Genomic DNA, 25,848 nt, shown 5'->3' with positions numbered 1-25,848 from the left:
ACTAAAATCATTTGCTATTTGCTTAAAAAATTAAAAAAAAAAATTATTTTCATCGACCACTAGCAACCTGAAATATGTAGATAATCTAAAAAAATTTCAGAAAATAGGTACAACTATAGTAAGAGAATTGCCAAGTTTCAAATTTTTCCGATTGTTATTGCATTCATACTATTGGGAGTAAGTATTGAAATTTTGGAGATAATACTTATACTTGCGTAAAATTAACACGGAAATTTTAATGACGTAATATCTAGACATAATATTTTTAATAATTTCTGTTTGCACCACATTTAATTGCAGATTGCCTTCAACGTCCAGGGGTCTGGGAAACGAGGTGCTGGACGAGTTAATAGGACCGACTGCGCGCCTGCAGAGACTGAAGGCGGACGACGTAGAGATATACATTTTTGGGAGTAAGTATTAAAATTTTGGAGATAATACTTATACTTGCGTAAAATTAACACGGAAATTTTAATGACGTAATATCTAGACATAATATTTTTAATAATTTCTGTTTGCACCACATTTAATTGCAGATTGCCTTCAACGTCCAAAGATCATACCTCTGGGTCTGGGTGAGTCCACCTAATATTTTAGATGGTTCTCCGCGATTTGTTGTGTAGCACGTAATTTTTTCTTCAATTCTTGCGCGTAGTCGTTGTACGTGTAGGTAGGCTTCGGGGGTTGTGACAGTCGTTACAGTTGTAGGTAATGTCGCTTGGTGTCCGTAGATTAACTCGATCATCGTAAATCCTACGAAATTATTTTCGAAGTTTTACATTTTAACCCTTTGACTGCTAACAGTGCCTATGGGCGTCCTCACCCTGGCGAAAGTCTTCACTGTGTACTAACGAATTTTAATCAATAAATGTTACAGTCGGTAATGTAAATAGCATACAAGCTTCAAACAAGTCTTATAAAATAACTTTCGTCGATAACTTTCAGACGTTTTGAAGGCTTTTTAAGACGTCTTTCGGTAAAGTCTTAAAACGTCTTGTTTTGGGGGACACACGTGTTGTCTGGGGAACTAATTTTTGGTCTGTGAAACACCGATAGTACAACATCGAATAATAAAAATAAGACTTATCACGTAATAATTCAGCAAGTTTAAAACATCGTAAAAAATCTCTGATAAATACTAATATCATTATAGTCCAACAGTATTATCGACATGTTTTCAAGTTTGATTGAACTCTTTTTCGTTACAAACTTCTTGAATTATGAGCCAATTTTAACTTGATTGAGCGTTTTCACGACCGAAATTGTGCCTTATTGTTTTCTTTTATCAATCTATATTATTCCACAGGTTCACCTAACTCGGCGTCTCAAACCACCTCCTCACCACCCTACCGCGGGGTGGATCAACCCTCGCAACTGCGCAGGTGTATCGCACCGGCTCACCTTCTTATCAACATCTCCGAAAAGCCAGTCACGCCAGAAGGAAGGTCTGGCTCGACTTACATCTTCCTTCGCACCTTTCCCTCTTCTTCATTTTCCGCGAATATCGCTTCGGAGACGATACATCCCCCGCTCTTTTCGATCATCACCACCTCGCATCCTTCGAAAGGGCAATCGTTGGGTAGGACGATGCGATGGGCGAGGGCAAAAGCGACCGTCCCGGCAAAAGGTAACATTTCGCGCTGCTTCTTGCCACTCGATCGAAGTGTACACGTTACGCCTTTTAATTAATTCCTCAGCTCGGACGTGTAAAATAATTATTTACTCACTCGTATTGTTGTGCTTATTCCTACAAAGAATTAAATCACCGAATTCGCGACATAAAGACATTAGTCCGATTAAAACGTCAGTATTATATCAAAAATAATATTGTACGCAATTATCCACAATTTATTTTTCTCTTATTTAAACAAATGGTTTATCTATAAGAAACAATCGCCGATTAAAATAAAGTTTTCGTAAAAATAATGTTTTCACGACTTTCCCTTTCCGTATTTTTCTGTATTAAGATAATACATTAAGAGCTTGATAGAAATGATATTGCGGTGGTTACTTTTAACATTCTTTCTTAAACCATTATAACCATTAAACTTATTATTATTTTTATTAGCTTATTTTATTTTTCTCTTGTTTTTGAAGAATTTTCTTCTATAAGTAAGTAAATTGATACTGCAGTTACAGTAACATGCAGATAGACAAGAATAAAATACATTTTATAAATAGTAAACGTGTGTTGCGTCAATATAAAACACATTTTACAATATGTAAGGCATTGTACGTGCTCTGTGTAATACATGGAATATCCACCAATTAGATGGTCACAAGTAACAATCTATTAATCGACATTGAAGATTTATGGTCATCGATATCATATTAACTTAATTTAACCATTTTCGCGCGATACTTTCGAGAATCTTTTTCAATTTGATAAGTGGCAAGCACTTCGCAGGTGTGCTTTCAACTAAATGATCATCGCCGTTTAATCCCATTTACCCCGATCGTTAGATCACGCCTAGACAATTTAATAGCTTAAACGAGATGGATGTCGTTTACTGCATTAATTTTACAAAGTAATGCGGTAAAAAGATGTTCCATCACAGTTATACGTGGGCGATGCAGTATTTTGGGATTAGGGGATAAAAAGTATACAGAAAATGGTTAAAGTATCGCCAAATAAAATATTTAATTCGATCCGTTCGCGCATCTAATTAGAGCCTACTGATCTGTAAAGCGTGTGGCGATAAGAGACGAGATAGGTGAGACTTTTGATGGCCACGGCCTGGATTCCTCCCAGGAAAGCTCGCGTGCAAGCCATCGTAGGGTGCCTCTGTAAAATGCGTTCAGATTGAATCACGCACGAAGACCGTAGAATAACTGACCGGCCGGCGGATCCGGCGGCACGTCGAATCGCATGTCGGCCAAGTGCGTGCGACCACGTGGCGCGGACATTAATTTAGCCGCGCATACAGATTTGTCGTGCGGAGAAAGTCGGCGTGGTGGTAGGGTAGGATCCGTTAAAATCGGGGCCATTGGGTCGAGCAAAACGAAACCTCGGTATTACGAATCGACCAGGGGAGCACGTGAACGAGCGAGCTGCGAGGGAGAGAAAGAGAGGAAAGAAAAGAAAGAGAAAAAACAAAAAACGGTACAATTCGCCGAGCAAAACGGCGCCGAAACAAGCTTGACAGATCCAAATGGTCGATTCGCGTTATCAAATTTCCGATGCGGAAGGGTGTAAAGCGGAGGGGAGGAAAAATCTCTACGTGGCGTGCGATATAATTGCAAGTTTTTTTTTTTAGCCGCGAAGCAAAAAATATCTGGCAACGGTGGGATTCGAACCCACGCCTCCGAAGAGACTGGTGCCTTAAACCAGCGCCTTAGACCGCTCGGCCACGTTACCACGTTGAATGTAATGTCCCTCTCGCGACGACATGTTGGGCGTCTTGTGCCGCTCCGGCACTCTGGGGTCCGGATAGCCGCGGGGGAGTCACAGGGACAATTAGGACATTTTTTTCCTTGATATAACACTTTAATAAAAGTCACTTTTAATCGAGTTTTACAATGGCTCTATTTATTCTAAACGCGAGACTGCAAGATCCGTTCCTACTGTGCGTACTGCCTCTTTTGAACTTTCTCTCCTCTGTTTTTATCGGCGGCTTTCCTTTTGTTGTTAGCTCGAAGTGGATCAAGGCTATCAGGCCTGATCAGCTTTTCGTAGAATATTAGATGTTGGACTACTCCTATATAATCATGAGTTAAATCCAAATTTATAAGTGAATATTTATTATTTAATCTCTTAAACAATTCTATTCATTTCTCTAATAAAATCTTCAATTCTTTTAGGCCTTAAGGTTCGAATTCCACGAATACAATGTTCTCTAAGATTAAGTAATAAATCAACAAACTTTCCTTCAATAGTGACATTTAATATATCACACTGCTCATTTCTAGCACTGTCAAGAATAACATTAGATTGATAAGCATCAGCTAAATAATATGTCCATATTTGATCAAGAGATGTCGCTCTATCCCTTACATGCAAAACATTATCAATAAGTATTGCAATTAAGACAAATTGAGAATAAATATTTATAATTGCAGAGTTCATATATCTTATATAATTTTCTGAAGCAAATTGGTTTCGATAAAATACAAATATATTATTTATGATTAAAATTGGTTGGTAAATAGTTCATTTATTTAAGTTTATATTAATAATTATAAAGATCATATCAAAATTAGATAAAATTAGATAGAATTTCTTAGGCGATCGAGATACCGGAAAATCTAGGAAAGCGCCCCAGTTATGTATTAATTTGAGTATTTTTATAAGAAGCCGTTCTTTTTAAAATTGAATTTCTTGTGATAAATACGTTTTAACGAGTTAGAAAAGGTAATGTGATATATTAAATATATATTTCTAATCAGAAAAGAAATCTAACGTACAGAGACACCGTTATTCGCAGAATCATCTCAATTCTCGATCATCTTTATCATGTCTTCTTTCAGAGCATTATTATTATCTACAAAGAAGCGGGTTTTAGAATTTTATCGTATGATTTCGATCGTAGTCCGAATTGCGACATTTCGGCGACATTTTGCGAATATCATGTTTATCTTCGACACAATTTCGCGAGGATTGACGTGCGCGCGAGCCATTAGGCCAGGATGAGATTTATTTTTCTAGCTCCGCGCATTTTGCAGATCGATTCGTCGCGTCTGGGAGAGCCGTTGTAACGGCATGTACGGTACCATCGTACCACTCTCTTCCTGTTCCTCGTCCTCCCTGTCCTCCTCGCCCGTTGCAAGCGGCCCGCCCTCCTATATCCTTAATTCGCAACTTCGGCTCTTCGTCATCTTCAGTAAGCTCAGGTTGTCCCTCCGCGTCATGTCGCGAATTGTCCTGTCCGCTCGGAATATTTGTCAAGCTGGTGGTCTAAATTAGCGAAGTTTTATATGAAAACTAAAAAAAAAGACACTTGACAAATTATTTCCTTTAAAAGCAAAACGAAAAGATAGAATATTATCTAAAAATCTGTAAATAAAATTTACTGTTAAACGGTGTCATTTTCCTATCGACTACAATTAGGCAAAGACCCTCCACTCGCCGCGTCGGCAAGGCGTCCTCGGATTCCGAGGTAGCGCACGGTAAGGGCAAGGGCAAAGGGCGTAAGAGCAAGACCAAGGAGAGATGGCCGTTCCTCGAAGAACTGACGGTCGACGAGTTGGCTCGTTATCGGAGGAAACGCGTGCAGGATCGACCGAAGGACAATCTGCAGTCTCATCCGGAATCGGGAGTCCTGCAGTGTTCCGGTTCTGAATATCAACGCGCGTTCGGTGCGAATGTTAAAGAGCTCTCTAAGGTATCCATATAAAATGTACTTTACTCTCTCTTTCGAAAGGAATTTTTTCGTCATTTCTCGATTTCTTCAATTAATAAAATAAAACGTAGATAATTTTTAAATTATATTATAATTAATTAAAAGACAAAGTTTTTAGTAAAATAATGTACACGGTATTACATTACTTTGTATTAGATAAGTATACAAAGGAAAATTACTTACGTTATTGGAACTAAAAATTAGATATAAAATTACATTTTATAAGAATTATATTTTATATCAGAAATATTGACTTTCGAGTTTATGTAATTGTAATTCAAAAATTTTTTGCTCTTTGTGAGCAGTAAGAAAAGCAGCCTTAATGAGTTGTGTAAATTTACTTTCTTTAATACTCTATGTACTAAAAGATTATGTAATAATTTATATTTAAATATGTACTTTTATGGTAGGAAAATTTCTGGCCTGAGGATTATGTACGCGTAGATGGAACTCCCGAAAATGCGCAATCTACGTATTGCATGGATCTTAAAGAACACGAAGCTGAGGTCGAGGATCCATCTGAAAAAAAGGAGAGTGATTCTGCCCAAGTGTTTCATGGAAACGAAGTAATGGAGACGGGAGTTCCGCAATTCGAAAGTTCATTCAGACGTCCATCGTTCAGAAGGTAAGCCTTTACTTATTGCTTGATATAAATTATAGTATAATTATGAAATCGCGTACAATAAAAAAATATATTTTTGCAAATAGTAAGTAGGAAATATAATGATATATTGCTAATAGATAATATATTAGCTTATATTAATAATAGTAAATGATAATATAATTTTTAGTAAAACATAGATTGTAAAATTAAAGAGCCAATGCTATAAAATAGCCTTACATTACATCGTAGATTGATATCCAATTACAACTTGGCCATTCGTTTAGCAGAGTTCAGCTTATTTCACGAAAACTTCTTACCCGTCATAAATCGGCAAACTTATCGTATCGAACTATCCCGAAACACGCGAGTTTACGCAAATCAAAGAAGCATAAAATTGACTGTCATGCAACTAAATTGCCAACGGAATCGGCTTTTCGCTCTTTTATACTCTTTGTCGGATCTCCGTGACATTTAATAAAATACGGACATACAATTCAAAGTGTCGCAATTTATGATAAATGGCTACGTAATAAGTTACCTTTTGTTGAGATGTCAATCCAAGCAAATAATTAAATTTTCTATAATAATGCATAATACAAAAGTAATCCTACTTAAAATAACATATCAAAATATAATTTTGAGCAATTTAAATTTTTGAAGTAATTAATCAATTCGCGAGAATCGAATATTAATATAAATTATCAAAGAAGTTGAAGCAATTTAAAAAATGGAAATTATTTCAAATTGTTATAACCGACGCATTTTAATCGTCTACTTGCTTAGTAGTTTAATCATCTATTAACTTAACAATCCATTGTTATTGAATTACGCAAAGGGGTACCAGCTTGAAGTGCGAGGGTGATTTTTATACCAATACGGAAACATATTCTGCGTATAGGCCTTATGAGGGCCAGCATCGTACTGAGCTTATACGTCGACCTACGTCCTTGAAAATGGAAGGCGATTTGGATACTATGACGGAGAAATGCGAGAAATTTATCGAGTGGCTCAACGTTAGCCGACCGGAACTCATGCGTGTACCCACTCACCTGAAGATGGAGGGTCAGCTGGAAACGGCGACGGAAAATCAGGACAACTACGTCCCGTTCGTGGGGGTACGAAGGCCGGAATTGTTGAGGCGAAGCACGAACTTAAGGCTCGAGGGAGATACCTACTTCGTGCCAGAATATACCGATGTGTTTAAAGACCACAGCGTGAAAGGTAATAGCATTAGATTTAAAAACAAAAATAATGTATCAAATGGCATTAAATAAGAATGACATCATAGAGATATTTAAATTTAAAAAAAGATTCTCTTTTATGGCTATGAGTTACAAGAATGATATTAAAGTTTCTATTTAAAATATATTTAGTAAAATATAGTTGCTCTGCCTAGAGTTATTCTCTTTCCCTATCGTCATTCCCTTTTCTTTGGAGTGCATATTACAGATAAACTGCAGCCACAAAAACCTCAGATACATTTAAAAGCTGGGGGAGACTTTTACCAAAACACAGAGAGCACCGAAAATTTCGTTCATCCTTGCGTTAAACAGGCACAAGAAATGGCTGAACGGGCTAAAGACAATAATGAAGAAGCCAGATGGATGAGAGGTCAAGAGGAGGAGGAGCGAAGGAAGGTTGATGAGATGAAAATGTTGGTGTCAAAGTTAGAAGATCTAAATGGTCGGCCGCTGGAAATTCCCGAGTATCGTGATGCATACAAGGTACTTGCTAGATTTAAAAATTAATTTAATTAAAATCTATATTCAATTATGTTAATATAAGATATGCATAGAATATATAGAACTGTGATATAGAATTACATAGAGTACAATTTTTAGGATTATCCACGTGAACGACCAAAGATCGCGAAGCCGGATGTCGAGATAGGTCGCGCTGATGGCTCAAAGGTGACCTCGCCATCGCGCTCCAAGTTTTCCATAAAGATCGACCAGGATCCAGAGTATCAGTCCAAGTATCTCGAGTATCCCCGAGATCGTCCAATCTACCGTAAACCACCGGCGCTGCTGCGACCGACGGGAGTGTCTTCTTCCGGTCGTAGTAGCGTGTGCTTCGGCAAACCGACCCATCAGGAATGTCGTGCGTTTGAGTATGAGCCTACTAGCGAGGTGAGATCGCAGTATGTTCCCTATGGATACGTACCGAGGGTCGAGACGCTGAAGATGCCGGCTAATCTGCGGTTGGAGGGTAATCTGGAGCTTCAGCCGGAATACAGGAACGTTTATTGCGCAAGATACGATCGTCAAGGTTCCGATGAATTCAGAACTACTTACGGCAGGAGCGATCGTAGTCCAAGTACAAGGAAAGAGCATTACTGGTCGAGCAGTGGCGGTCGGTGCGACAAAACAAACGTCGCGCAGGGACAGGACGCTTTTTGCGTATTAGACACGCGGATCCATGAAGATAATGTCATTGGGAAACCGCCGCCCGCTAGTAGAAGGTACATTTATCGGTATCTGAGAACGAGGAGAAGGAATGTAAATCACGAGATTAATGTTAAACATCTTCTCTTCGGAAATTTAGAGACGTAGAAAGATCTCGAGGATCTAATATCTTGTTGAATTCGAAAACTTTCCACTTTGCTATTTACAAATTTTTTAAAAACTTTTTGCAATTGCGATTTTCAGAAGCTCCAAGTTGTCTCAAGCCGCAGCGGCGCCGAGACCAACGCAATTGGAACTGACGGATCGTGCGATTGTCACGAGAACGCGATCTCCCAGTCCAACGTATCGTCTGCACGTCTGTGATGTCGACAATAAACGGCGAGGATTCGGTCGACTTGGACAGTCTTCCGGAAGAGTACGCAGCCCTTCGACCGACCGTGTGATTCAGGACGACGTCGCGAGACCGTATTCGCCGAGCTTCGGCAGAAGTAGGCAGGATCGTCGCGTTAACAATCAACCATTCGTAATTTTAGACAATGCCTCGAAGAGCGTATCAGGTAGAAGTAGCGAGCGCAGAAAACGTACCGACAGGAGCCTCGATGTTCCGGTACCGGTCTCTCGAGGAAGACCTAAAACGCCATCCAGATGGATGCCGCCATGGTACGACAATACGAATACGATCTGAAGTCTGATCGAGAATGAAAAGATATATTCTATTAAATCATAAACGAAACTGCCGTCTGAAACTTTTACGTTAGGTGATGAACATAGAACTGACGGCAAATTTAACACTGCCTATATCTTTACGTATAAAATAACTGGAATTAACCAGCCAAATTTATTTTTAAGTACTTATGTATACTATAGAGCTGAAGCTGCTACTAATCTTTAAACGTGATGAAATCAATCTTTGGAAGATATGTTTTTCTAATGCTAGATTCAGATATTTTGTTTTCATTATGAGAAACACAAACGATCTTATTACTAGAAAGACAAAACTCGGAATAGATCACATTTTGATCTAAATATGAGGTAAGAACGAATAGATTTATATCCATATTATGTATAAAAATTTGTTAGACTCTTATCTGGTTTAATATGCCGAGCTAATTAATTGTTATAAACAGTAGATAATAAGATACCTTATTACTGCCATTTGTTAATCTGTACGATCAAATAAATATAAATAGTAGATAATGAGATACCTTATTACTGCCATTTGTTAATCTGTACGATCAAACAAATATAAACAGTAGATAATAAGATACCTTATTACTGCCATTCGTTAATCTGTACGATCAAATAAATATAAACAATGTCCAGCTTTAAGTGGTCTTTTTTGAAGCATCGTATTATTTCGTCGATATTAAAATCGCATTACGCGTTGCACTATTAAAGTCCATATATTAAAAATTATTAGGCTATTTATAGACATTGAATGATACGAAATCGTGGACGAATAAAAAAAGCGATTTCCATAACGCGATAAGTCGATAGTCGCGCTAATTGAGAAAGTTACAACTCACTATAACTTTAATTAGATAACGCAATTCGGTTATCTCAACTAAGAATATCTTATGTATGTTTTAATTAATTACCTACGACTGTAACGACTGTCACAACCCCCGAAGCCTACCTACACGTACAACGACTACGCGCAAGAATTGAAGAAAAAATTACGCGCCACACAACAAATCGCGAAGGACCACCTGAAAAACGAGAAAATCAAAGCCAGAGATAATTACGACAAAAAGACGAAAAGTACCGCATTTAAGTAGAAGAAAAGATAATGCGAACAGCTCTAGCGATATCAGCCGGATTAATTCGCTTATAATGTCCACCCGCGAATAGTTTCTCTTACATGATGAAACTGTTCGCAGATAACGATCAAAGAAATTATACTCCCTATGGATAGGACTCTATATGATCACCGAGAAAAATTCGGACGTAAACTACACTATCAAAAAGGGAAGAAAAACACTTCGCGTAAACGTCAATAAGTTAAAAGCTTTTTAGAGAATTATTAAAAAAAACGTGGAAAGGAGGAAAACAAAATGAAGAAACGGAGAAGGAAATAGAATATAAAAAAGTAAAAATTTAAAAAGTCCTACCTTGTAGCTTTTCTCTTCTGTGTCGGCTCTGTATTCACTCTCATTAAAGTTCACACGTTTCCAGAAGCAATGAGGTGACAAAACTAACTCGAAAACTATCTGAGTTAGCAATAGGGCATCAATCCCGTTGAAATAAAAGTCACCGATAAGAAAATTGGGCGAGCAGTCTTATGTCAGTACACGTACCAGTCATCCGTGCTCTCAATTTGTAACGCGAGTATAATATAATTCGAGTATAATTCGGGCATGTCTTTAACCTTTAAACCGCCGGCATTTGATGAGCTTTAATCCTCTTAGAAAGTCCTCAAATTGTTGTGCTTATATCTTATATATAACATATACAAAGTTCCGATCACACGTAGAGTCTATATTTAGGTTTTTCGGCGGTCTAAAGGTTAATACGCACCTCAATGATGTGTTGTAAGACGAAAGTCGAGTTGACCTGGTTGATGACGGCGCGAAAAACCGATTACAGCGTAAACAACGCATAGCCGAAATAAAAGGTCGAAATAAAAAATTGACAAAGAAGTACAGAAGCTCTGCTCAAAGATCAGAAGCAGACTAACGCAAAAACTCGTCAGAGACATTACGAGAGTAGCAACTCGCTGACAGCCGTGGTCAGCAAAAAAGAAGCGATAAAATAAAAAATTCCAAGAAAGTATTCCTATTACAGGATATCTATCATCCTACACCTCGCAAGAGATACAGCACCTGAACCGATACCACCGTACGAGGTGACATCATTTAGCAACGAACCCGGTCCCGACCCTGAGACGTATTTCAAGACGCGGCACAACAGATGGTATGTTCTCCACCCGTAACATCTGAAAAAATTAAATGCTGGTTAATTTTTACAAATTTACACAATTATATGTATAGTCGTAAATCGCAAGGCTGAACAAGAGCTCAATTTATACGAGCTGAAAAAATGTAGAGTAAGGATGTTCTCGTTACAGGGCTCGCGTACTAACAAACCGTAATTCACGATTATAATAGGGATAGACACCCACGTGCCAGGGCGTCCTTCCTCCTCGTATGGGGGCGGGGGCGACAAGGGCCCCGCACGAGAACTCGCACTTGCACCAGATACTGTCGTCGCACCCACACTCGCACGCGCCGCCCGCAACCAGTAGGTGCGCAGGCACGCATCACACGTAGCCGGCGCAAAATAAAGATTACAGCTTATGCACCTCATTTTATATTAACGAATAGTAATAATAGTGTGCTCGGAACAAAGACTCGAGACAAACTAAACGCGCGAAAGTAAAAATTCAAGAAAGTATATTTATATTATTTTACTGAATCCCGACATATCAAACGAGAAGACAATTGTCATGAAAAAATAATCTTCTACTTACCGTTACATCTTGGAGTCGCGGGTGGACATTATAAATAATTTAGACCGTTGTATAATTATGCAGATTTATTAAACTAAAGCAACAAAAAAAATTGTCAAAAGAGTTTTTTTTCTCCCTCCTCCGCAAAAATAAAAACCCGACAAACGACAGTGCCGGTCATAAACAACCACCTCTCAGTAACGGCACAGCAATTTGGTGGCAGCGGTGGAATCCGTCATTTAGAAGAGGAAGCAGCCATTGAGAAACTCACGCCTGCAAAATAAAGCAAATCGTAAAAAGGCGATCCCAAGAGAAGTAGTAGAAGCGCGAAAGAAACACCAAATAGCAGCCGACGAGTGTTAGCAACACCCGAAAAGGTGCTACTCTACCGCAACCAGCGTTATGCTGATGTATCAAAATCTGCATCTAAAATATCATCTGATGAAGCATCTTTATCTAGTGAAAATGATGATGAGATAGATAAAAATCGGAATTCTATTTCAAAGAACAAGTTTCAATGTATAAAAAAAAGTAAACTTTTACCTGAACCAGAACCTATTGAGTTATCGGCTAATAATAATAATATCCAAAGTAAGTTACATTCGCCTGTAATGGGAAGTAAGGAGTCTAGTTGGGAGAAGGTGAAGGAGCTCTTCACGGAAGGGCTGAGGGTGAAGGTGATGATAAGGGAGGTGATGGTGGTGGGACAGAGGGGTGAATGGCTTACGATTTTGGTGAAGTTGAGAGATGAGGAGGAGAAATGGCGAATCCTGGAGGCGAGGAGAAGGGCAGGAAACGACATAGGAGTAAAGATTCAGGAGGACAAGTCAGTGGAAAGGAGGGATAGGGAGAGAGAGGAGAGAGAAGGGAGAATGGAAAGGAGACTGGAGGGGCATAGGAGTACAGGGAGAACGGAGGAGGACGAATTAACAAAAGGGATGGAGGAGAAACTCCTCATGGAGTCGGACGAGGAACTGGGGGATAAGGGAAGGAGAGAATGGGCCAAATAGAGGAGAGCCGTAGCGAGAAGGAAGGAGGACGAAAGACGAAGCCCAGGGAGAGGATGAGGAAGAAGAGGGGAGGGAGGGTAATAAACTGTAAGATCATGGCCAGGCACGGGGGAGCTATATTTCTTTTTGTTTTTCTTATTGTTTGAATTTAAGTTTTGATTTTTTGTGTTTTTGATTTGAGTTCGGAATTTGTAATAGGTTTGGGAACGTTCCTCAGTTAAAAAAACGCCTTGTAAACCCTGTGGGGAAAAGCAATAAATACACATAAATACATACATTAATAATTCTTTCAGTCTATACATTCACACAGAATTATACTCGTCAATTCTATCGGAATCCGCAACATTGCTGTCAGTTGAAATAGTATGTATATATGGTTATTAGGACACTCACGTGTGGCGTAGTCAATATGGCAACCGCCTTATAATTATTTTATTTGATATCACATATAACTATTTATATTATAATTTGTACAATATAAATTTTTTATATGAGATTCCCTTGGAAAGATACCTGGAAATAAATTCCCGTTGCTTTCTTCTTTTTTTATATCAATAATATTAATTTTTATCATAAAACATTATATAAAAAAAGTAATTAATTTCTTGTAATGCTTTCATAAATTTATATAAAAATGTATTCATTGGGGGTTTTTTATCATTGTACCAGTAACCGACAAGTAAAGTATTTTCTCTTTTCTTTATAGGTATTCCTGAAATATAATTATATCGATATTAACAATAGTTTAATAAATACTTTTATAACGTTATCACATTATAAATGGATTGTTATATTTATTTAATCATAATATTTTAGGATATTGTGTGAAAAATTTAAGTAAAGGATGTGTAGTGGCTAACAACAATAAACTTTGACATGCCTTTTTTTTAGAAACTAGTTAAGCAAAAAAACAGTCGATGTTTGAAAGATTACTGTTGTGCTACTACAAGAATATAAAGACAAATTATTAGAGAAACAAATAATTACATGGAAACTGCTCTCAAACTCTTCTTCGACAACAAAATCGTTCACTTCTTCCAAAAGGACATTTGCATCGTCCTCTTCCAGTAAGGGTGGAATAAGAATACTGCAATAAAATATAGTGTAATTAGAAATCAATTTGTTAATATAAAATATTTGTGAAAAGTCAATATTTAACAATAAGTTATATTTTACTATATTGTGTGATATACGCAAAACAAATACTTACCTATCATCAAGTGTTTCACCAGTTGGTTGCACTGATCGATTAAACGAAGAAGTTGAAGCTGCAGGAGTGCTAGGTCTGCAATAAAATGTAAGATGTCATTATATTTTATAAGTCATTATAAGTAAAAAACAAAAAATTCATAAGAAAAACAAATAATTACCCAACGAGTTCTTCAAAGTCTTGTAACCTTTCTGGAGAAGGCATTACCGTTGAAGTGCTAGGTCTGCAATGAAATGTAAGATGTCATTATATTTTATAAGTCATTATAATCAATAAGTAAAAAACAAATAATTCATAAGGAAAACAAATAATTACCCAAAGAGTACAGCATAAGCTGCAGAAGTGCTAGGTCTGCAATAAAATGTATGTATATTTATTGAATATCCCCATGGGGTTTACAAGGCGTTTTGTTTTTACGAGGAACGTACCCACACCTCTACAAACAAAATCGAAAACTTAAACATAGTCAAATCAAAAATAATCGCAAAACTAAATCATTCTTTCTCATGTTCTTCTTTGTCTTCTTTCTCTTCCTCTCTTGCGTCGGTACCCCTCCCTGGCCTTCCTCCCGTTCGTCCCATTCTCATTTACTCCAATCCCTCTTCCCTCCCTCCCCCTTATCCTCGTCCGGCTCCATCAGCAATTTCTTTTCCAAATCCTTGGAAATTTCCTCTTCCTCTGATCTCCCCGATCTCTTCCTTAGCCTGCCTTCCATTTTCTCCTCTCTCTCCTCTATCTCCCTGTCTCTCCTTTCCACCGACTTATCTTCGTCTATCTTCACTCCTAAGTTGTTTCCAGCCTTTCTCCTCGCCTCTATCACCCGCCATTTCTCCTCTTCGTCTTTCAGCTTCACCAGAAGCGTTATCCATGCTCCTCTTTGACCCACTATACACACCTCTCTCACCGTAACCCTTATCCTTAGTACTTCCGCAAACACCTCCTTCACCTTCTCCCAGTTCGAGCCCTTGTCCCCCCATACCTCCTTCTCCGCCCTTAATATTACATTTCTTTTTCTTTGCTCCTCCTCACTACTCTCACCCACCCCCGCCCACCACTTCTTCCTTACCCCCACTCCCTCCTCGTTGTCTTCCCTCTTCCTTTTACCTCCATTTTGCTCCATTCTCTCTATCTTCCTCGCAATGAAATGTAAGATGTCATTATATGACTAAGAAAAACAGGAAGAGGAAGAAAATTTAGAACACGACAAGAAAATTGAGGAGGATTTGAAAAATATGCATGGAGAGAAAGATGAAGAACATGTAAAACACGGCAAGAAAAGAACTGAGGAGGATTTGAAAGATGAAGAACATGAAAAGGAAGATGATAATAATGAAGAAACTGAAAAAACTAAAAAGATAAAAAAAAGAAAAACTAAAAATTAAAATAATAACTATTTTTATATGTATCTAATTTAAAATAAACATTTATTTTTATCCACGTTACCTCTACTTTTTACAGCGTATTTGTGTATGTCAATAAGTAAATGAGCGAATGAGAGAGAGAGAGAGAGAGAGAGAGAGTGTGTGTGTGTGTGTGTATGTGTGTGTTTATGCGTGTAAATAGAGGTATGCGTACAAGTTATGAGTATAAGTTATACATATAATCTTATATATCATCATTAAAGGAAGGTTGGTATTGAATTTTCTGATGATCTGAAAAGAGGTTACCAATTTCTGCATTTAAAACTATAAAATGATGAATTCGGATGAGATAAAATTTTGGTAAACGCCACCGCGACTAGTACCGCGTGTTTCAATATCGCGCGCGCATTATTATCGAGTAGAGAAAGAGTGTAATGATGGGATAGAGGCTGAGAAAAGTAGCAAGCGAAAAGAAGACAAGATGGAGGCTGGGAAAAATAATAAATGTAAAGGAAACGATGAAGAAGATAAAGACAACAAAAAGAATTTAAACAAAGCAAAAAATGTGAAGACAGTTTATTTTAATTTTCGACAAAAACATTTCGATACAAAAATTACATCGTTAATTTTTGATATTTTCAATGTATTGAATATGTACTATTAATTACAAAATAAGGTTTAATACTTACCTATCATTAAATGTTTACAGTAATTGCCATGTCGTCTACGATAAAGATGTGATAATGTCCGAAAATCGTTAACTTATCTAATTTTTGTTAAAGAAACATTGGTACACAATACATATTTTTATTTTTATCTTTAAAATGCAATGAATATGAGTAATGTTGTTTTTAATTGAGAAAAAAACGAAAAGACAATAAAACGCGTTAAAAACGAGATGCAAGTACTAAGAATTATATCTGTATCATTCGTTGCGCTATAATTCTTATGCAATATGATATTTCTTTTGCTAACATCAATTATAATAACTAAATAAGTAAGTTTTGTGTGACAATAACAGTGTCTATGTGCTCTTTACAAATTTTTTCCATGGCACTGGCTGTTATTTTACCGCGACAATATCACTTGCACATTGCTTCATCATGGTGCGCAAGTAGAAACTTGCACATTGCTTCTTCATAATTCTCAAGTGTACAAGTAGAAACTTACACATTGCTTTCATATAGTTTTTAGGTGTGCAAGTAGAAACTTGCACATTGGTTTGTCTCAATTTTTAAGTATGCAAATTATTTTTAGGTGTGCAAGTAGAAACCTGCACATTGCTTCCTTATAGTTTTTAAGTGTGCAAGTAGAAACCTACACATTGCTTCCTTATACTATTTAAATGTGCAAGTAGAAACCTTCGTTCACAAAGCTTCCTCTATGAGGAAGCCAAAAAAAAAATACTAATAATTACTTCTACTTGCACACTTAAGAACTATGAGGAAGCAATGTGCAAGTTTCTACTTGCACACTTAAAAACTATATGAAAGCAATGTGTAAGTTTCTACTTGTTTTGATTGACTATGATAGAATAGAACCTCCTTTACTACGCCCTTGTCAAGCATTATATGCATCAGCATCAGCTAATCAACCTATTAGAAATTGTATGTTCAGAATAATGAGATCACTTGCAGACCTGAGAGAGAATCAAACACATGTAATTTTTGACAGGCTTATCAATTTATTACAGTGGGCTGAAATGAGTCACATTTGGATAATAATTGAGTACATATATGACCAAAATCCAGATGTTCTCAATTTCTCTGAGCTTAGTGGTCCTGAGATTGCTGCAATGTCAGTTGCAAAAGACTTTCTTCGAGGCTTCCCAAAAGAGGATAGAGCTTATCTCAAATTGTTACATGATCACAATGATCTTAAACCACTTCATAGTGTCAACTTTACATATTTTACTGCAACAGCACATGCAATATCATCAATCACCAAAACTAGTATGTTAAATATCAATGCTAGATTCTCTGAAGGAGTCAAAGCATTTCAAGATAAAGTTATTGCTTATATACATGCTAAAGGAAGAATAGGAGGATTATCTGCTGCTGTTAATCATACCAGTACATCTCCAGCAATCATTCAAACGGCTATTACAAGAGCTTTAGAAGACACTTCTCTAAGCCAAGAAACACCAGATTTCATTGACAGACGGCCTGAAGACAGAGATTAAAATAACCACTCAATACATGTATTACATATCATATAAATAAAGTTAATAATTTATCGTAAATTAAATTCAGCGAATTGAAATAAAACAAACTTAACCATTTAATTGTAAATTGTACGCGCGCGTACGCGTATCGCGCCCACGACTAATTTCTGCTCGTCCATTTCCAGCGCGATAGATTGTACGCGCGATTTCTATCGCGTTGCACCCACGACGAGAAAGGTTCGAACGACGAGGGACGAGACGCGGCAGCGGCCGAACGGCTCGTATCGTTGAAATTCAATATACTATTTTTATGCGCGGCGATAATATATTGCGCAGCGTTCGTCTTCCACTCCGATCCAAATGTAGATTAAATTGACAAAAAAAACCCTGAAACTAAAATATTTTATAAAACACACACACACACACACACACACACACACACACACACACACACACACACACACACACACACACACACGCACGCACGCACACTCACACGCACGCACGCACGCACGCACGCACGCACGCACGCACGCACGCACGCACGCACGCACGCACGCACGCACGCACGCACGCACGCACGCACGCACACACGCACACACACACACACGCACACGCACACGCACCAACGCACGCACGCACGCACGCACGCACGTCCGCCACAAAATAAGGATGAACATCAAGGAGAGCCACAAAACAGAACTCTGGAACAAGGAGAGTCTTCATCATCATCATTAAAAACATAAACAAATGTGACAATAAGTGTGACAGAGAACCAGACTGACTCAGAGGAAATGTACTTCATATATATGCGGATCATATACAATATCAATATATAACAATCAGTATATAATATATATCTATAATATATATATATCTCATGATATAATACTGTAAACTATTATTTACTGTATATCCCCGTAGGGTTCACAGTCTAGTCTCTACTACTACCCTTTCACCCCTCACTTTAACCTTTTCTGGACCAACGGCTTAACGTCTCGTCCGAAAGACGGAGCCCAGGTTTCCATCTGGGGATACTGTATCCTTTTGGGATCTATCCGCCAGATGGGGGGGAGGGGGGGGGGGCAGCGTTTTGCTGAGAAAAATTCTCATCGGCCTAGCGGGATTCGAACCCGGTTCTCCGGATTACGAATCTGGCGCTCTATCCACTAGACCAGCCGTCTCCCCGCACGCACGCACGCACGTACACACAGGTGAATAAATTTAGAAATTTTTAGTTAGCGCTAAAATTGTTACAATATTGTTTAAAGAATTATAAGTACATTCAGAATAAAAGTATCTTTATTTTACAATTTTATAATATTGTTGTGCCGTAACCGGGATAGGTCCGGCACAGGATTCGGAATTCCGGGTGGGAGAATAAAGCTCGTCGCAATATGTAGAGCGGCTTTTTGTTTGTCTCGATATATTTCGGAAAGTATTCGAGATATCAAAAAATGTTTCAAATAAAATATTTATAGTAAAAACATCTCTATTTAACCACATTAATAAAATTAAAAAAAAAATTTTCTAATTTTTAATCAAAATTTTGATTAAAAATTTTTAAAAAATATTATATTAATGTTGTTGAATAGAGAAGATTTTACTATAAAACTTTTATAAGAAACATTTTTTGATATCTCAAATATTTTTCGAGATATATCGAGAAAAGTAAAAACCGCTCCACATATGAGGAGTGATTTCACCCCTTAAAAGCGTTTTTGGGCAGCTACAAAAAATATCTAAATTCATCTCTTTACTTCCCCTACATGTAGGAAGTTTTATTAAAATCAGAATTTTCGAGTTCGCGAGGTTTCCTTGTCAGTTACTGTTGACGAATTCAAATAAGACAAACGAACCGAGACATTACGAATATTATATAAGGACGCTAACTGCCGAGCACAGTCAGAGTCCTCTCAGCCAGCGGAGTAATCTGAACGCCAAGAATACGATCCTGGACCCGGACACCGAGCGATCCGAGGAGTCGACCTGCGAGGCAGAGCATCGTTCCTGCGTTATATAATCGTCTTGAATAAAGTGACATGTGTAGTAAATACGGTCGGCAAGAGAGGGCACGAGTCGAGGTCGAGAAGGCCCTGGATGGTAGGAAGAGAGGGGAGTCGTGTGGCAGAGCCCGTGGAGAAAGCACGTACGCGGTGAGCTCGGCGCGAAGATATTACGAAAGATACTTACGATTACGAATAACGACTTACGATACATTTGCGAGTTGTGTGTGGGAGTGCGGAATATTTGTTTCTGCCAAACAGCTTCTCTGAAGCTCATGTACTTAAATATACTAATATCTTCATATACATTAAGTGAGTGAGAGTTGTTAATTTCCCTGCCTATGCATCAGGCACCCGCATTAACATTAGAGGGACGAGACGACCGTCCCTTACTGTCCCTTACTACACATGTAAGAATATTAAATACTAGACATGTAAGAACAATAAACAATAAACTTCTGACATTCTTAATCATCCGTGACCATTCCCTGACGGAAAGATGTGCCCGGAGGTGAGGCTATATCAAACAGCGACAGAAGCCGGGATAGCCTTAATTTTCAAATATATCAAGAACCAGTCAATGACTATGAGCGAAGAACAGTTGATACGAACCATCTTGAGGATGAATACTCCTGTCGTCCATATAGAGGGCGAAACCTATGTCTTTATCGTTCTCGACTTTTCCTCTTGGTGTACGAGTTTCAGGCTAGAATTAATTACGGCTCTTCTCATTGAGTTGGATAGGTTGTTCGGACTGCATAACGTATACTCGTTTACACATTTCTTTCCGCTTATCTCTTATTTATTGTTCCAAGATAGATTTAATCCCCCTGAACAAGGAGACAACGGAAATCCAAAGAACGGTCCAAGGTGTTATTCGTTCCCTGAAGCGTGGTTAGAGGACCTTCGCCAGAAGGGATGGACGTTAGCTACACTCTTGATAATTCTCATCGCCTCTTGGGTCTGCGGGACGTCAGCAACCCTCCTTGGTCAAGGGGATAATCAAGTAATCTTATTACGCATTCCGCCCCAATCATTCTTGAACTCAACTGGTATGACACGAGATGAATACATCGACTCATTCCTAAAAGTCCTACAAAACCTCTGTCTGAAGTCAGGGATTGTTGTCAAATTAGAGGAAACTTGGTACTCAAGAAACTTGTTTGAGTACCCAGAAGTACTCCAGAAAGTACCATTATAAAGGATCTCAGATTAGTGGAGCTTGCAAGAGAATAACAAGGATGGCAAGTGAGGCAAATCAAGTCATGCCTACCCTCTCTGGAGATCTGGCCGGAATCTTCTCGACTGGTATTGCCGCAGCTGCAGAGGATGCCACACCATTATATCCCTACACGTTTAAAAGTTTCGTTCCCCCTTTTTCTATCTTTTAGATAAGAAAATAAAAATAATTTTGAATGTTAAAATCACATCCTTCTACTCTTCCACTTTTTAATCTCCTTTCTTTCCTTTCAACTTTAGCTGATCATCCCGCGGACGAATCAATGCTGCTAGAGGCCATTCTATATACCAAATTCAAAGGGAAAGCCATGACCGATTTCGATACGCGAGATATTCAAAGCTTCGAGCAATTGAAACGCGAATTAGAGACTCGGAAAGCGAGGCACGTCAAGTATGCGCGCAGCACGAGACTTTTACGCACGAGTGCAAGTACCTGAGATTTTGAGATTGCTTCATCCGATGTGTAGATATACTATGGTTGGTGGGGGTATCTCTCAACATGATGGTGAAAAACAGGGACGGACAAATTCTTTGTTTTTTTTTTCTGTGGAGGTACATCCGGCCGATAATTATTCATGAAAGAGCCATACAAATGTTATAGAATTGAGCGCCGATGACAGACTGCTATATAATTTATGACCTACAATTGTCACATCCTTTGAAGAGCTCGAGATAAGCAAATAGCTTACAATTGAGACTCAACGTCTAAGGGATGTCACGTCTCCGTGACGTAGAAGTAGAAAAGGAAGAAATGATAAAGAAAAGAGAAAAAGTGATAGAAGAAAACGATGAAAAAGAGCGTTAAAATCATAGTATGCTCAAGCAAGCAAGCGAGCAACTTGAGAATATGGAGCAATCCGATCGACTGAATTCGATGGAAGAATTCAGTGCGTGGGAACAATTCAATGCGTGGGAAGAATTCAATGCGCTGGAAAAATTCAGTGCGTGGGAGCAGCAATGCAATCAGGTTATCAAGGTAAATGTGCATATTAATATTAATATTAAAAATAATGGAGTGTGATGTGACATAATTTTGTGACATCATAATTTTGTGTCAAGAGTTTCCACAGTATGGAGGCGGTGGAAGGTTTCGGTCTGAGGCTCACGCGGAGGGTCTGTGGTGCGTTCGAGTGCGGGGCCCTTGTCGCCCCTACCCGGCCCACCCCCCTATGAGGAGGGAGGCCGCTCTGGCACGTGGGTGCCTATCCTGCCCCTGCAGGTTTCTGTGGATGTCACCACCGGTCGAAGAGTGGTAAAGTTAGTCAATTACAATATTATAATCGTGAATTACGGTTCGTTGGTACGCGAGCCCTGTCTCTCGCAGATCTCATGGAGCCCGGACTTTTGCTCCAAATGCATCGCTCAGCTGGTGAATTACTTGAGAGATCACCCACGGGGCACGAGGGTGGAGAACAATTTAAACCTGTTGTTCATGGGAGAAGTTGTATATAATTTCACCGATAAGCGAGTCCAGGAGCGGAGACTAGAATATTATAATATGCTGTCGCAATACGACGCAGCACAAAAAGAAATAACTACGAAAACCGATGCCGGGCCAAGTAAAGATAGTTTCGTGAACTCGGAAGAAGATAGAAAGAAAAATAAAAAAAAAATAGTATATTGTGCACCAAGGGGCGAAAGTAGCGTTTTTCAGATGAGTGTGAAGTTTGCCGCCCGAGCCGAAGGCGAGGGCGGCAAATCACACGAGTCTGAAAAAGCTTTCGCACCGAGGTGCACACGATATTTTTCACAATACCTTTACGGAAAGTTCGACTTCCATGCCTAGAGAGGGGCGAGAGCGGTCAATTTCACGCCAAGGCGGCATAGCGGGCGGAAAGTAACCACTTTCCTCCCTGTTTAGCGGGTGGAAAGTGGTCACTTTCCGCCCTAGGGAGGAAAGTGGTTACTTTCCGCCCGCTATGCCGCCTTGGCGTGAAATTGACCGCTTTCGCCCCTCTCTACAGGCATGGAAAGTCGAACTTTCCGTGGAGGTGTTGTGAAAAAAAATTTTAATGTCCACGTGCTCGGATACAGCGTAGGTGCGCATATCGGTGGATTCATCGCAAATTACTTGCCCAATGACAAACTCGGGAGAATTACGGGTAATTGCTCGTATGTAGCCGATCGCCGTCTCGCAATTTAACCGTCCAAACGTAACACGAGCTTTTTATCGTTATAGTAATAACGATACACTATCATATCAATCTAATAGAATAGACTATTATATAATATTGCTTCCTCATAGAGGAAGCTTTGTGATGGTGAAAAAATTTTTTTTTCGAGATTTTGATGGAAATAGGTTTAGAATGTTCCAAAATGTCGAGAAATCATGTTAGTAAAAAATGTCCGGAAGTATGTGTGTGTGTGTGTGTGTGTGTGTGTGTGTGTGTGTGTGTGTGTGTGTGTGTGTGTGCGCGCGCGCGCGCGTGCGTGTGTGTACGGATTTTTTGTACACGCATCTACTTCTACAATTTTTTAGATACCGGGTTGAATTTTGGTACACAAATAGAGTATCATAGAAAGTATGTTTTCTTCTAATTTTATTAAAATCTGTCGACCGGTATGGATTTTAAGGAGATTTTCATTTTTTAGAAAAGTTGTTTTACGCTGTAGCTTTCTCAATATTTGAGATATCGATCTATTTCTAATTCTATTACATTTTTCAGTTTTTTCTACCCCTATTTCATATATAATTCGTTAAAATTTGGTTAATCAGTTCTTGAGTTATAGAAATTTCAGTAAACTTGACTGTTTTTTTTAACAGAAATTTTAAAGAATTATTGATTGATTAACCAAATTTTAAAGAATTATATATGAAATAGGGGTAGAAAAGACTGAAGAATATAATAGAATTAATAAAAATTGTTAATAATAAAGGGGTTACCGATTTCTGTTAAAAAAAACAATCAAGTTTACTGAAATTCCTATAACTCAAGAACTGATTAACCAAATACACTCGTTTATTTTTAATTAAACACAAAAATATTTTTGATAAATAAAGCGTGGCTGCTTCTCAGTTATCGCGTTACCCATATTTTTTTCTCTCTTTTGGTGTTCTCTCTTATCTAGGTCTAAAAATTGATTTATAAACATCTCGTTTATTTGTAGATATCGAATGTCGAAATTATCATAAGAGTGAAATTGATCTCATAATAATTTCGAGATTCGATATCTGCAAATAAGCGAGATATTTATAAATCAATTTTTAGACCTAGATAAGAGAGAACACCAAAAGAGAGAAAAAAATATGGGTAACGCGATAACTGAGAAGCAGCATGAAGAAAACGATAGGAGGGATAATGGTAAAAGAGAGAAAAAGGTAGAGAAAAAGATAGAGAAGAAAAATATCGAAAAAGAAGAAAAAATTAGAAAAAATCGCAGGTTAGTACACTATTACTTAAGTTGCTTAATTTTCCTAAAATTGTAATTGTTGATATCTGCGCGGAATTGGAATATTAAACGTTATAAAATATGGTTTATTTAGGATTTTGAAGAAAACGAGAGAACAAGATGGGAGAAGGGATGAACCGAATGAAGAAAAAAACGAGGAAGTAATATCGAATAAAATACAAGCTTCCTCATAGAGAAGCTTTGTGAGCGAAGGTTTCTACTTGCACACTTAAAAACTATAAGTAAGCAATATGCAGGTTTCTACTTGCACACTTAAAAACTATGAAAAAGCAATGTGCAAGTTTCTACTTGCACACTTAAAAATGCTTGCACACTTAAAAACAATGTGCAGGTTTCTACTTGCACACTTAAAAACTAAAAGGAACCAATGTGCAAGTTTCTACTTGCACACTTAAAAACTATGAGAAAGCAATGTACAAGTTTCCACTTGCACACTTCAAAACTATGAGAAAGCAATGTACAAGTTCCTACTTGCACATTTAAAAACTATGAGGAAGCAATGTGCAAGTTCCTACTTGCACATTTAAAAACTATGAGGAAGCAATGTGCAAGTTTCCACTTGCACACTTTTTTATTATAAATGCATGTACAATTATTTATATTTTCTATGTTATAGGCAAGTGATTGAGCAAAATACTACGATATTATCTAACATAAAAATTTTGAAAGAACATCATACATTGACAATGCGAAACAATTTGTATGAAAGACCAGATGGTTTACCATTGAACGGTAGAAGAATTTCAAGAATTAGAAACCGATATAGATCGTCAGCAAGAATTGGTATTTAATATGCATTTTTCCAACAATATGTATCATCATAATGGACCTTATAATAGACATCATAATGGATTAAGCATTCTATCCAACAACTAAAGTCGGAATTAGCAGTTTATTTTTTTATATATTACTAAAACGCTACAAGCGCGCGCTACACGCGCGCGCCATTTAGCTTTTTCATTACATGAAATTGACAGCCACAGGAGCGACACAAGTGAAACACGCCGCGACGCAAAATTCGAGGCAACCAATCAGCATCGCGGAAAAGAGGCCTCAATTCTTCGATACAAATGAAATTCACTCACAAGGGAACCTCGCGAAGTGGAAAATTCTGATTTTAATGAAACTTTCCACACATGTAGGAGGAGTAAAAAGATGAATTTAGATATTTTTTGTAGCGGCCCAAAAACGGTTTTGAGGGGTGAAACCACTGCTTATATGTAGAGCGGTTTTTTGCTTTTCTCGATATATCTCGAAAAATATTTGAGATATCAAAAAATGTTTCAAATAAAAGTTTTATAGTAAAAACATCTTTATTCAACCACATTAATAAAATTTCAAAAAAAAATTTTTTTTAATTTTTAATCAAAATTTTGTTTAAAAAATTATTTTCAAAAAATATTATTAAATAGAGGAGATTTTACTGTAAAACTTTTATAAGAAACATTTTTTGATATCTCAAATATTTTTCGAGATATATCGAGAAAAGCAAAAAACCGCTCTACATATGAGCAGTGGTTTCACCCCTTAAAACCGTTTTTGGGCCGCTACAAAAAATATCTAAATTCATCTTTTTACTCCCCCTACATGTGTGGAAAGTTTCATTAAAATCAGAATTTTCCACTTCGCGAGGTTCCCTTGTCAGTTAACA

General features: G+C 37.9%; 2 protein-coding genes and 1 non-coding gene across 6 annotated transcripts in view; 1 reads left to right on the top strand and 2 right to left on the bottom strand.

Annotated features, from left to right (window-relative positions):
• Dh44 (diuretic hormone 44) overlaps window positions 1-25,848 on the bottom strand; it is a 139,398-nt gene that overhangs the window by 34,186 nt on the left and 79,364 nt on the right. Inside the window, exon 1 of one of the 4 annotated variants that reach the window (XM_071709587.1) lies at window positions 564-1,031. The exons of the other annotated variants lie outside the window; for them this stretch is intronic. The gene's annotated coding sequence lies outside the window, so the exon portion shown is untranslated. Of the gene's footprint in view, window positions 1-563; window positions 1,032-25,848 lie in introns of those variants that run through there. 4 annotated transcript variants of the gene reach the window in all.
• LOC139774367 (uncharacterized) lies at window positions 1,447-9,545 on the top strand. Its single transcript, XM_071709590.1, has 7 exons — window positions 1,447-1,627; window positions 5,048-5,321; window positions 5,750-5,964; window positions 6,779-7,164; window positions 7,393-7,667; window positions 7,785-8,404; window positions 8,592-9,545. The coding sequence occupies exons 1-7, from the start codon at window positions 1,593-1,595 to the stop codon at window positions 9,031-9,033; spliced, it is 2,247 nt and encodes a 748-aa protein (XP_071565691.1). The 5' UTR covers window positions 1,447-1,592; the 3' UTR covers window positions 9,034-9,545.
• On the bottom strand, window positions 3,277-3,358 carry Trnal-aag (transfer RNA leucine (anticodon AAG)). Its single transcript has one exon. It is a non-coding gene; the product is annotated as a tRNA-Leu (tRNA).

Source organism: Temnothorax nylanderi, unplaced genomic scaffold (genome assembly GCF_030848795.1).
Source record: "Temnothorax nylanderi isolate EJ_2023f unplaced genomic scaffold, tnyl_v1.0 TNYL_tig0080_pilon, whole genome shotgun sequence".
NCBI classification, from domain to species: domain Eukaryota; kingdom Metazoa; phylum Arthropoda; class Insecta; order Hymenoptera; family Formicidae; genus Temnothorax; species Temnothorax nylanderi.
The sequence above is the reverse complement of the archived record's forward strand: the minus strand, read 5'-3'. Positions and strand labels throughout refer to the sequence as shown.